Below are 13,775 nucleotides of genomic sequence, written 5' to 3'. Positions count from 1 at the left end.
TGTTCTGTGCTGACGCATTTAGGGGGAGCTGCTTCTTCCTGACCTGAGTGTGTGTTACATTTATGGGACCCTGAAGGGAGGCCAAAAGCCGACATATCCAGGAGAGGCGTTCAATGTACTCAATGTTTTGTCTCAGAATTTTCAAACTACGGGTTACTTAAAAACTTTAAAAACCGAGACACCTAAATCAAGTTGACAGTAGGAAGTTATGTGTTTTCGCACTTGAGTAAGAGTCCTTGCTATTACTTTTATATCAACTTCACCCAATTCGAGTTTATTTCTAAAGACATTTTCAAAAGTACCTGGGAAACATATGTCCACTTTCTTTGACTTCTTTGCAGGGAAAATGATGCTTGATGTCTGGCTTGTTTATCCAGGTCTGAATGTTTACTATCTCTTTTCTGTCGTCATCTGACATTGAAGAACTGTCAATTTCATCTAGGAAGAAAGAAAAGCATTAAACAGGGGCATTAGCACCTCAAACACATCTAAGAAACCTGACATTGTTTGGTGTGTGTTGAACTCAGGAGAGAGAGAAAAGCCATTCTAACCCTCCTGGCAATATTATGGAATATTAGAAACAACAATTTTACGGTAGGAAAGTCAGTTCAGACTACTGAGGGTGCATACTGAAGAGTTCTGGTAAAAAGAACACAGCTATGATCTGCCTGTCAATCAGCATCTCTCAAAGTAAAGGAGGCCACACTCCTCGCCTTAGTCAGTTTCTGATTTTTAAATAAAAAATAACACCAAATTCAACCTGCAATACATCAGGGACACATTTTTTTCATGAAAAAAAAAAACAACCCAACATTCTAATTTTGTTTTTCTAATGTAAGAAAAAATAATTACAGTACCTAGGGTCAATAATTATAAATGTTCCTCCCTTTTTTGCATATGTGTGTTCCTGTGAGGGCATGTGAGTGTGCAAGCGCCTGTGGAGGTCAGGGGATAACCCCTGCTTTCAACCCTCAGAAGCCAACTACACTTTTACTTTTCATAGTAATTGATTTCCTTCTTATTAAAATATTTTTATTTTTATTAGTGTGCATGTGTGTGTCAGAGTATGCCATGTGTGGGGATGCCTGTAGAGGCAGGAGAGCACTGGATTCCCTGGAATTAGTGACAAGCAGTTGTGAGCCACCTGACGTGGGTGCTGGGGAAACAAATGCAAGTCCTCTGGAAAAGCGGCGAGTGCTATTGAGCCACCTCTCCAAGCCCATTTATTTTTACATGTGTGTGGGTGCCAGACAGAGGTAGGGGCACAGATTCTTTTGTAGGGCGCAGATAAGAATTGGGTCTATCCTTCCAATATGAACTTACGTTGCCATACTCGGCAGCAAGTTCCTTTCCCGGTCAACCCATCTGGCCTCGCCACTCCATTCACAAGCACCTTTCTTTCCTTCTTTCTTCTCTTTGCTTTTGAGATACGGCTTCTCTGTGTAGCCCTGGCTGTCCTGGAACTCCCTCTGTAGACCAGGCTGACCTTGAACTCAGAGATCCGCCTGCCCCTGCCTCCTGCCTCCTGAGTGCTGGGTTAAGGGCATGCGCCACCATGCCTGGCACAACCACCTTTCTTTTGGTGACAGGGCTTTCGCTGGCGTGGTGCTGACTAAGCAGACCAGGCTGGCTGGCCAATGGACAAACTGAGGAAACCATTTGTCTCTTCATTCTGGCTGCTGGGATTCCCAGCATGGGCCACTCTGCTAACTAGTTTTATGACAGCTTAGCAGAGTAATTCTGAAAGAGAAAACCTCCACTGATAAAATTCCCCGTAACCTGTCTGAGCACGCATGCGGTCAGCTTTCTTACTGATGATTGAGGCGGGAAGGCCAGATCATTATATGCAGTACCACCTCTGCAGGGTGGGTCTGGGTCCTATAAGAAAGCAGGCTGAGCGAGCCATGAAAGGCAAGCCAGTAAGCAGCACCCCATCACGGCTTCTATTTGAGTTCCTGCCTCAGTGACGGAGTATGACCTGAATGCTGGAAGGTGAAATAAACCCTTTCCTCCCCAAGTCGTTTTGGTCATGGTGTTTTACCTCAGCAATGGAAATCCTAAGTAATAGCCAGCACAGTAATTTTCTTAAGTGGTAGATGGGATTGAACTCAGGATCAAGCACTTTACTGACTGGGTTATCTCCCCAGACTTTCCCATTGCTTTTCAGTAATTAGTTCAAAATACAGACAATGCCAAAGAAAACATCGTGTGTTACGCCACCGTTAACTGTAGTAAAGTCCTCGGGTTATCACTCCCTAGTCAGAACCCTTTCCCTTTCGTGACTACCTCTGTGTGAACAGCTCTACACGCGTCTCTTCTGTCACCAGGATGCTCATCGTAATAGTCTGGGAGTGCTTTGCGGGTTTTCTGAGGGAGGCACTGTAACTATAATACGTCCCCCAATACTGCTGCATTCCCGCACACTGGCGCACACACAGTTCTAGGTTCCTGGTTTTGCTGTGTCCCACTCTCTATATTATAAATCCGTGTGTGTGCAGGGAAGTATAAAACAGACCACAAGGTACTTATCCACTTTCCTCTCCTTGCTCAGGAAGGAAGCTAAGACCATCAGAAGCACAAACACAAGCATGGTAGTGGGAAGATGGCAACGGAGAGGGAACAAGGCAAAGAGACAGCTAGAAATATACTTACTTCAATGCAAGTTTTCTAGCAGTCCATTTTGTAATATTTACTGGAAAATCAAATATGCTCCTCTTTAGCCACCATCTCACTGCTAACTGAACTCTCTAGATATACTTTCAAAGTTCATCTTGATATATGTATAGCAATGTAGCCACTTAAAACTGACACAAACCAGAAAATACCAGAGTTGGATCCTAAACTACGCAGATAGGTGATTATGCACAACAGAAAGAAAATAAACAGATAATATGGGCAAACATCAAGTATTACCAAGTGGAAAGGACAATGACATTTAGGAAGCTTTTCCTCATTTTTGTACATTAACATAACTTGGGTTTCTAACTCAATATACATAGTAATTATGGTCACTTAATCGCATAATTGAGACTGTGGAATTATAAGTAAAAACAATAAATTGATTTTTTAAACACAAAGACAATCCTAGGTAAGGATTCTCCCTGGCACCACAGTGCCATCCTGCAGCCTTTTGGGACCCTCTGTGCCTTCCTCTGGTCCCTCAGGCTCCACGTGGCTGGGTGTACAAAGGGATTTAGACACAGTCATGTGGGCCTGAACACAACCTCCACAAACTGCCTCTCAGCTGAAGACCCATGCAAGAGGTCTGCTTAGATTTCCAGTAGACACAATCCAAGAATTCTAAAACCAAAGCGTCCCTAGAAACCACAGACCAGTGGTTCCCAGCCTATGGGTTGCGACCCTTTTGCAAAGGTATCCTGCATATCAGATATTTACAATCCCTAACAGTGGCAACCACGGCTAAGAAGCGGACTGTGTAAACGAATCTGCAGGTTAGTGCACTTCCCAACCTGTATCGTACTCCTCTTCATCCCCAATGCTGAACACGGGCTTCACTCCACGGTAGGGCTTGCCCACTCTGTCGCTGCTGCTCACGTGCCTGCGTTTAAACAAGTTTAGGAGGGACTGTCACTACGGAGGAATCAAAGGTGTTTAAGTATTCAAACAAAATGTGAATGTTCCTTGCCCTTCACAGGCCACGCATAGCTTAGGACAGCCATTCTAAAACTGCAAGACAACAAACTACGTAGATGAAAAGGCATTGTGTCCAGCTGATGCTCCCTTTTAAGCCAGTGGTTAGATGCTTCTGTGCCTGGGGAAGTGACCCTCTATGCTGTCCCCTCATTTGTAAAACAGTAACAAAGATTCTGCCCTTCAGGATTACTGTGAAAATTACCCAAGCTATCCCTCTCCTTTCTGAAGCTCTAGTCTATAGTGGGGGCTATGTAACGGTTACTGCACCGAGAACCTACAAGAAGGCTCCAGGCTCCTTTGGAAACTGAAAGTTTCTCAGTTTTTCCTCTCCATTTTTACCACTGCTGCTCCTGTTTTAGTGCAGACTGAGATTCTACTTCATTAGCATAAATTTAAATGTTTCAGTAAAATACATTGTCCTAGGGAAGCTTTCCTTTGCAGGGTAACTACCCACTTCACCCAACAAGAAAACACTCAATCTCTTGTTTTTCAAGACTCAATCTGGGGAAGAAAATCATCAATAAACATCTTCACTTAAACAGACTTAAATATTTACTTTTAAATCAAACCTCCTCCAAGGAAGCAAGCAAGCAAACACTAACTGAGCTTAGTGTGACAATCCTCATAGAATTACAAGTTAGGTTAGTTAACCTGTACTTAAAATTTCATCAATTAAGCAGTCAAAATTTTGTTTAAAAATTCTATATTGCATTGGTGTTTTTGGTTGTATGTATATCTGTATAAAGATATCAGATCGCCTGCTACTGGAGTTACAGAGAGTTGTGAGCTACCATGTGGGTTCTGGAAATTGAACCCAGAACCTCTGGAAGAGCAGCCAGTGCTCTTAACCACTGAGCCGTCTCTCCAGCTAGTTAAGACATTTCCAACACAAAATTATCCTGTAAGCTTTCAAACCATGTTCACTGGGGAGTATCAGAGTATACACCTGGAACATTCCAGAGAGGCAGGTGGTAAAGCTTATTCCCAGTGTGGAGCTCTTTGGAAGGTGGCAGAGACTACAAGGTGTTTCTAATGTAGGTTTCTGGGTCTAGGACAAATTTTAACTTGCTGAACTCAAATAAACTTGATTCATTCAAATTGCTAAGTAAGTTGTGCTTTCAACAAATATGCCTATGTGTGGACCACACAGATGTATAAAAGTAAAATTCCGAAGCTAGGAGAAGAACAAACTGAAACTGCCCTGATGGAGGAAGGTCATTGGTTAAAAAAAATAAAGAAACTGCTTGGCCCTCATAGGTTAAAACATAGGTGGGAGGAGTAAACAGAACAGAATGCTGGGAGGAAGAGGAAGTGAGATCAGAGGCCATGCTCCCCTCTCCTGAGCAGACGCAATGAACTCCGACCCAGGATGGACATAGGCTAGAATCTTCCCGGTAAGCGCACCTTGGGGTGCTGCACACATTATTAGAAATGGGCTAGTCCAGGTGCGAGAGTCAGCAGAGAAGAGGCTAGATATAATGGGCCAAGCAGTGTTTAAAAGAATACAATTTGTATGTTGTTATTTTTGGTGTAAAGCTAGCCGTGCGGGAGCCTGGCAGGACGAAAAGCAGGCCTGCAGCTCATACAACACTGCTCCAGAGGCCAACTCCATGGTCCTAGGGAAGGATTCCCCACAAGAACAATTTTTTTTAAAAACAGCCTAAGGTAAAATTAGATAGTTGTCCTATAATTGCTTTGTGTAGGAACAATCAAAAATTATTCAAGTTATTCAACTTATTTCTTAAATGTTTTTCCAATTACTAAAAATACTGAAATGATGAGAAAGTAAACCCACAATGGCTTAATTTCTACCCAGATTCTTTAGAACCATATCTTATCATCTGTTGTGTACACAGACTTGCTGTGTGCTGTGCAGAGGAAGTGGAGCTCAGAGGATTCTTTAAAACGTATCTTATCATTTGCTGTGTGCACAGACTTGCTGTGCGCTGTGCAGCGGAAGTGGAGCTCAGAGGACAGTTGTGGCAGCTGGTTTTCTCCTTCCACCATGTGGGTCCAGAGATCAAATATAGGTAGTCAGGCTTGGCAACAAGTGTCTTTACTTGCTCAGTCATCTCGCCAACCTTACACTTTCTTTTGTAAGTGTTCAGTTATTGCTATAGTAATTTCCTAGTGTTATTTGTTAATATTTAAGCTGAAGAAAATTCTGCAAGAATGAAAATTATGTTGCGTAAAGTTAAGTTCGTAGTGCTCATTTGCTTTATCTAATTTTAAGACTCCAAGTTTTAAACCTTAAATCACATCTTTGTATCAACCATCAACTGCCATCTTACTGGGGAGAAAGAAGGAAACAGAATAGACAGAAAATAATCTCCCATGGTCTTTCAGGGAAAATCCAAATGCAGAACCCGAGAACTATAGTTCTTTCAAACAGATTTATATATGTTAATTCATCAACCTAAATGCATACATCTTCTTAAGAAAAATCAGGAAATGTATATGCCCATAAAGTACATGACTTAAAAGCTTGATGCTGAGGATGTGGCTCAATGGTAGAGAGCATGTATCAGCATCTTCAAGACCCTTAGTTTAACTCCAGCATCAGGTTTCGGACCAGGAACTGTTTCTAAATTTAGGTGCTGTAATTTTATGTAAGGGCAGGAGAGAATGGTCAATTATTGGAACACTGCTAACTTCTGATTCCATGGATTCTGTTCTGTTTCACCTTTCCCTCCTTTAGAATCAGAACTGCAGAATTTATAAAGTCCTTGGGTTTGAGCAAGTTTGATTTTTATTTGAGGAATGGGAGATGGAAACATGCAAGGGGAAAAAAATCAAGCTCAAAACAAAACGGAAAGCACAATGCCAGAGTGGGACACTCCCATGAGCATACTGAGAAAGTCAGCTTCGGAAGGAGCAGCAGGAAACTTTAGCCAAGTCAGCACAAGGTTCATAGACAGCAGGGGGCGCACTGACGGCGGCAAGGGGCGCACACACGGCAGGGGGGGGGCGCACAGTCAGCAGGGGCGCACAGACAGCTGAGGCGCACAGACAGCAGGAGGCGCACAGTCAGCAGGGGGCGCACATACAGCAGGAGGCACACAGTTAGCAGGGGGCGCACTGACAGCAGGAGGTGCACAGTCAGCAGGGGCGCACAGACAGCAGGAGGCGCACAGTCAGCAGGGGGCGCACAGTCAGTAGGGGGGCACAGACAGCAGGACGCACAGACAGCGGGAGGCATGCTAGAGGGAACGGATGGGATGCACGATAGAGCTGCTCTAATCATGGCTTACCGCTCTGTACATGATCTGTCTGGCCAAGGAAGATTGAAAGACATTCTATAGCAAATCAAGGCAGAGGATAGAACAAAATGATTATAAAAAAAATGCAGCAACTTTAGAAAATACATAATAAAATCAATTTCTCAACCCAGCACATACATTAAAGAAAATAGTTCAATCATCTCAAGCACAAAGGAAAATGAAGAGAAGCCAGTTTTATGTGATACTCCACCAGACATCGGTCTTTTCAACTTACAGTCGTCATTAGTCAATCATAAAGTAAATTAGTGCACTTTAAAACAAAAATTTTAATGTTCATACACAAAATGCAGCAGCAAAAGACCAGGGACTCAGAAGCACTAACTAAGAGTTTGGCTTTTAAGAGTAGATGAAACTTTATTGAGCAGACAAATCTTTTTGGCTTGATCAATATTGGCTCTTCTAGATGATTCCCTACTCATTACCTAGTGCTGACCAAACAGGGTCTACCTCTTGTATGCGTGTGCACTCTACTAGAAAGGGCACTCAGTTCTTCATGTCACATGTTAAACTTTCCTGATACTTGCAACGAAGACAGGAGAGGGAGCTCAAATGCCAACTCATGCTCACCATCAGGCTTGCTCAGAAACGAATTCCGTATCTGAGTTGGAAAGACTCAGCTTCTGATACTGTGACATGACATCGTCAGAAAGTTCACACTTGAGACCTGGGTAATCAAGTTACACACATGCAAAAGTATCTTGTAATGTTTTAAGTTCCCAGTTTGGGGTTTGGCCACACTCATAGCTATCCTGGCTGCAGAATGTGCACATGTGAAATTAGACTACATAAAAAAGTGTATTCTGTGCTCACAAACAGCAAAACAAATAGCCTCAAATTTGCTTGCCCTTTGTTCATCATGTCCCCCTTTTAATTCATGGGAAAATGGAGTTTGTATTTTTAAACAAATTCCTATGAAGATTTGAACTTAGTAAAGTGGAATTCCATTGTATTAAGCATGAACAAATTATCTAGGTTTTTAGCAGAAGTTCTTGCTATGAAATAACCGTGTGTGGTGGCATTTGGAAACAGTTGCTCTATGAATTATTATTATTATTTTTTTTTTTTTTGGTTTTTTGAGACAGGGTTTCTCTGTGGTTTTGGAGCCTGTCCTGGAACTAGCTCTTGTAGACCAGGCTGGTCTCGAACTCACAGAGATCTGCCTGCCTCTGCCTCCCAAGTGCTGGGATTAAAGGCATGCGCCACCACCGCCCGGCTTGCTCTATGAATTATTAACCATGAACACAGGGACACGGGGATTTTTTTAATGAATGGAATGAAGGGTCAAACTCAGATGGCTCTTCCTCAGAAAACAGGGAAAGGGCTCTACAGAGTGAACACAAGCTGTAAGCTCAGACCTGCAGTTACGATGAAATCAGATCTGACAAAATGTACGATCCTGTTCTATAATACTTCAACAAAATTCATCTACTGAGATACACTTCTTCATCCATCTTAAGTCCACACTGTGTAAGAAACTCACCGGTCCACAGGAGTTGATGTATTCTCAATGAAGCTGATGACCTTTTCTCTGACATTAACAGACTTTGTCTTTAGAGCCACAGTCATCTTATTTACAAGGGACTTCATTCCTCTATCATTTGAGCCATTACAAGAATCGCCCTGAAAAACAAGAGCATCGATAAACCGCTCTCCAAGTGACTAACACATAAACAACTGTTAAAGGTTAGACCCTGTAGACAGAATTGCATCCCCCAACTCCATGCGCAAGTACTAAAATCCAGTGTATCTCAGGAAGCTACTGTATTTGGACAAAGGGCGTTTAGAAAAACAATTAAAATTAAATTAGATCAAGGTAGGTTCAACTCTATTTGGGGAGAAGCACATTTGAGCATTTTCTGCATGTGCAGATGTTCAGCTTTCCACTTACTCTGTACACGCATTCCCATGTCTCTTCTTTGGTGGAGTGGTTAGAGGTCGGTAAAGTACTTGCCATGCATCTTTTCAATACACCACACCCATGTGAAACTGAGACACAACAGTACACATCTATAACCCCAGAACCGTAATAGGTAGGGACAGGGCCCATAAAAGGGCACTGGCATCCAATCTATCTGAACTGGTAAGTCCCAGGTTCATTAAGAGGCCCTGTGTCAAAAATAATAAGGTGACTGAGAATGACAGATGTCAGCCTCTGGCCCACACATGAGTGCACACACATGAAGCTGTGTTTGTAACAAAAAAAAAAAGGTGGAAAGCAATATAAATACTCATCAACAGGGTATTAATTGAATAAATTAGAACACACACACACAATGAAATATTACTTAGTTTTTCTTGTATATCTAGAGAATCAAGGTAAAAAGGAATTCTCAGAGAAGCCTCCTCTGCAAATGTGACAATGACCCGGCTGGATCACGTGGCTGAAGATAAACTCCACGCATCTACAGTGTACTACTGTGCATATTCTTGCTCACCTAGTCCCCAGGCCTTCCTTAGGGAAACATTCTCTTATTATTTTATTGTACAGGTAAAGAAAGCACAGCTCAAGGGTCTTACTGGAAATCAGAAAACGGGGAAGCTGTGTTGCAGAATCTTTAATTATATAAAGATGTGTTGCTGTTTTACCTTGAGCCTGCCTAAGGCACCTAGTTAGTCTAATAAAAAGCTGAATCACCAATAGCAAGGGATAAGGAATAGCCAGACCTTCCAGGCAGGGAGAATAAATAAGAGGAATGTAGGCTCGTGAGGAAAGCAAGAGAAATGCCTGGGAGATGCCAGGGGCCAGTCAGGAGACACAGAGAAGCAGGTAAGCAGGGCATACAGAATGAAAGAAAGGTAAAAAAAGCCCCGAGGCAAAATGTAGATGAATAGAAATAGGATAAATTCAGTTATAAGAGCTGGTGAGACAAGCCTAAGCTAAGGCTGAGCATTCATAATTAATAGCAAGTCTCTGTGTCTTAATTGGGAGCTGGTTGGCAGCTCAAAGAAAATTCAACTGGACTCAAGAACAGCAGAGTAAATGTGCTCCTGCATATCGGTTTCTGTTTCTGTTTTACAGAATAAACATTTGGAAATGACTACTATTTGTTAAGAAAATGATAAAACAACATCTAATTCAACTGACAAGACTTTTTGTCCAGGTATTTCCAAAGCAGAACAGCTGTACTTACCCCCGTAACAAAACCTCATATAACTCACTTCACAATAACTAACCTTTGAATATACTAGGTAGGCCACTTTTTACTTTCTCTACTTAGACCATTCATGTAGGGGAACAGACTGAACTCTCTTAACTGTGTAAGCTCACAGAGAGCAAGGATACAGAAACCCCATGCAGGAGATGTGGAGATGAGCCTAGAATTCTCCTTGCCTATGAAATGAGCTCACTGAAGACAGCGCCACAGTTCAGTACAGACTCACTCAATCACTGCATTAAGCTTGCAATAATGATTCCTTGTTGTGTACTAAATATTTCTGACATCTTTGCTGTTATGCTGGAGGTTTAAGAGTTAAGCACCTTTTCTGGTGTGGAGGCCCAAAAATGTGAGCCTATTTCCACCTTGACCAAAGGTCGGAGAGTTGGAACTCACCTCTATTCCTTAAAGGTTATTGAGTTTCTACCTCAAACAAAGGCCCCACCTAGATTTAGATCAGAGAGGTCAGCTCTTGCAGGGTTATTGTCAACAGGTGTGGCTAATATCCAGACCTTGTACTCCAGGAAGAGAAAAGTAGATGTATTTCTACCTCAAACAAGGGTTCTAGTTCCCTTAAGGAGATAACTTTGGATTCCACCCAAGGAGTGGTTTGCCTACAGAATGTTTTGGTCTAAGGTGTTGAGTGTGACTTGCTTTGTTCTGGCAACAGAATGTTTTAACTATGAATGTAGTCCGTGACCTTCAATTGGTATGTTCATTTCCTTGTATCATGGTAATGCAGTTTTTTATCTTACTCCTACCTTTTGGGGTCAGGGATATTTTAAACAATTGGAAATTAAACATGAGTGATTTCAGTATTCACTGGAACTCCCTCCCAGTACTATTCTGTATTTCCATTTTATTATTTTTTTAAATTCATCTTCATACTCTTTACTTATATTTCTAATTCCCACACTCTACTCTGGCTAGGGGTATTTTGGTCAAGCCTGGTCCCCAACATGCTGGAAATTGACCCACATGTTATTTGTATGGACTTACATCAGCAGAACTGATGCTGCTCCTGGAACCTGAGGTACTGGCGATCCAATGGCCATATCCACTTTCTGGTCCCTCCACGTTAATGTCCGCCAGATGCTGCTGCAGGGCTGATGATAAACAAGAGAAACGAAATAAAAGCTGACATAGGAGACTCTCTGGAAACGTGAAAGGATAACAAACACAACACAACTAGATGAAAACCACCCAAGGACATAATCAACAAAGGTGCTGTCCTGCCCTCTCACTAAGAACTCCGGGCCACAGCAAACCTTCCTTTCCATTTGTCTAAAGACCTCTGCAGTCCCAGGAGTAAAGAAAGATTAGGAAGGCTTTTTGTCTGCTCCTTAGAAAGCAATCTTTCAAGTACCAACAGATAATGTATGCAGAATTCAAGACATGAGGAATTAACAGAAAGGCTAGGAGACATCAATCCATTTTCCCATAATAGTGTAGACTTGGCATTAATGGTCAGAGAAAGATTAATGGAGGGAAAAACCTGGAAAAAGCTTTCTAAAACTCTAGACCATGGCTGGCCATCGAGACACACACCAATACTCAGCACTCAAAAATCTGAGGGAGGAGAACATGAGTCTGGGTCACATGGATACCTGGGGTACCTAACAAGTTCCCGGCCAGTGTAGGCTGGAAAGAGAGCAGGAACACTAGACAATTATATGACTAGCAGCCAACTTTTGTATTGTGTTATGAGGATCTCTAGTAATAGTAGGTAAAGTGTCAATACTTGTTCACCATTTTTTTTTTGAGATGTAATCCTGGCTAGTGTCAAACTCACAGAGCTCCACCTGCCTCTGACTTTTGAGTGCTGCACTTAAACATATCCCATCTGGACTAGCCACTATGCATTTTAAAAACTTTTTGAGACAGGGTCTCATTTGCCCCAAGGTGGTCTCAAATTTGCTAGGTAGTTGAGGATAACCTGAACTTCTAACTTCTGATCCTCCAGTCTCCACCTCCAGAGCGACGGGATTATAGATGGGCTGGGGAGTAAATGCAAGGGCCTTGTGCATGCTAAACACCCCACAAATAAGCTATAGCCCCAATGCTCACTTACACACACACAAATATGCACACACACACACACACTCACAAATATATACATGCATGCACACGCGCACACACACATCTTTTCTGCTGTTGCTGATGGTGGGAATTTTGTTTGTTTGCTTTACTGTTTGTGTGAGCTGGGGTTCTGCTATATAGCTCAGGCTGGTCTGGAACTTACTATGTAGCACAGTCAATTGGTCCTCAAACTCTTGGTCCACTTAAATGGCTGAGGCAAGAGAATCAAGAGTTAGAGGATGTAGCTCAGTGGTAAAATGCTTGCCTTGCATGCATGAGCCCCTGGGTTTGATACCAAGCACCTTGGGAAATAAAAACTAAAAGGTTCAGACAGCTGCACAGCAAGCACATCTTTTATCTAGATAGTCTATACTCACACCTTTCAATTGCCTAGGTTATTGTATGTTCTGCTGCCTTCTCTTTTCTGAAAATACTAAATGACTGGAGACAGAAGATATGCACACCTTAACTAGTCTTGTAACTCTAAATCAGTTCTACTGATAATCTCTACATTTTTTGTCTAAAAAGTAGAAGCAAAATTAATGCATTAAAGGCTTACCCATAAATCCGCCACTGGCAATGCTAACATATTCTTTGTTTTTCTGTAATAAAAGACAACATTTGAATTATTACAAAACGCAGTTTCGTTAAAGCTCCAGCAAATGCTGTCTGTAGTTAGTGTTCCATTTCAGCCACATCACTTTTCCTTGACAGCCTGGACTTTGGCACAGAGTTCCATGTATTAATCTTGTGTGTTGTAGGGTTCGTGCTTGAGCAAAAGAAAGGGGACAGCTTCATGGTTGTGAAGACTGTGGTTTATCTTTGTTATGGACTCCACAGCCCAAGAATCAAACAAAATGGAATGACATGACATTTAGAATATAATTAAAATAGGTTTTTAAAGTTTCAAATCTTTTGTGTCCTTTACTAAAAGGTAATATAAAAACATTATAGCTGTTTTTAAAAAGGAAACAACAGAATTTTGCAAACTACTAAAATCTTTTAAACAGTCAGATGTATTGCTTTCCAGGTTAAGTCCTCAAGGTCTCAAAGTTGAGACAGTCTGGGATGGATATATATATATATATCAACAACAACAACAACAAACTAAGGTCAGAGAGATGACTCAGCACGTAAAGACACTTGCCACCAAGCCTGACAACCTGACTCTGATGTCCAGAGCCCACATGGTAGAAGGAGAGGGTGAAATCTCACAAGCTGTCCTCTGCTGCACTTGTGATTATGTCATGCGTGTATGTGCACACTTCTGCACGCACACAAACAAATTAACTAAAATGCCATTTTAATTAAATTTTAATTAAGAAACAAACAAAAATACATAATGATTTTAAGTGATGGCTAAACAAAAGAGAGACGGGAAATAAATGACAACAGGTGAGCATAAGGAGCAAAACTAGGAGTGGGAAATCACAAAGACCAGTTAGTTGGGTTGTTTCAACAAACACATGCAAAGATAAAATTAAAAACTGGGGACCCATAAATTAAAAACATAACAATGCCATGATTTAAAACTTAGGAAAAGGCCGGGCGGTGGTGGCGCATTTGGGAGGCAGAGGCAGGCGGATCTCTGTGAGTTCGAGACCAG

At 41.9% G+C, this 13,775-nt stretch overlaps 1 protein-coding gene across 3 annotated transcripts in view; it reads right to left on the bottom strand.

Annotated features, from left to right (window-relative positions):
- The window catches only part of Tbc1d23 (TBC1 domain family member 23), a 54,575-nt gene that overhangs the window by 3,526 nt on the left and 37,274 nt on the right, over positions 1-13,775 (bottom strand). For 2 of the 3 annotated variants that reach the window (XM_005344946.3, XM_026786025.1), the window contains exons 12-17: positions 12,729-12,771; positions 11,090-11,196; positions 8,416-8,555; positions 6,906-6,950; positions 3,471-3,559; positions 303-438 (exon numbers count right to left, since the gene is read on the bottom strand). In XM_005344946.3, coding sequence (XP_005345003.1) covers positions 303-438; positions 3,471-3,559; positions 6,906-6,950; positions 8,416-8,555; positions 11,090-11,196; positions 12,729-12,771 — 560 coding nt within the window. The remainder of the gene's footprint in view (positions 1-302; positions 439-3,470; positions 3,560-6,905; positions 6,951-8,415; positions 8,556-11,089; positions 11,197-12,728; positions 12,772-13,775) is intronic. The other variant, XM_005344947.2, reaches the window with a different exon arrangement.

Source organism: Microtus ochrogaster, chromosome 2, assembly GCF_000317375.1.
Source record: "Microtus ochrogaster isolate Prairie Vole_2 chromosome 2, MicOch1.0, whole genome shotgun sequence".
NCBI lineage: Eukaryota > Metazoa > Chordata > Mammalia > Rodentia > Cricetidae > Microtus > Microtus ochrogaster.
Note: the sequence above shows the minus strand (reverse complement) of the source record. Positions and strands in the feature narration are given on the sequence as shown.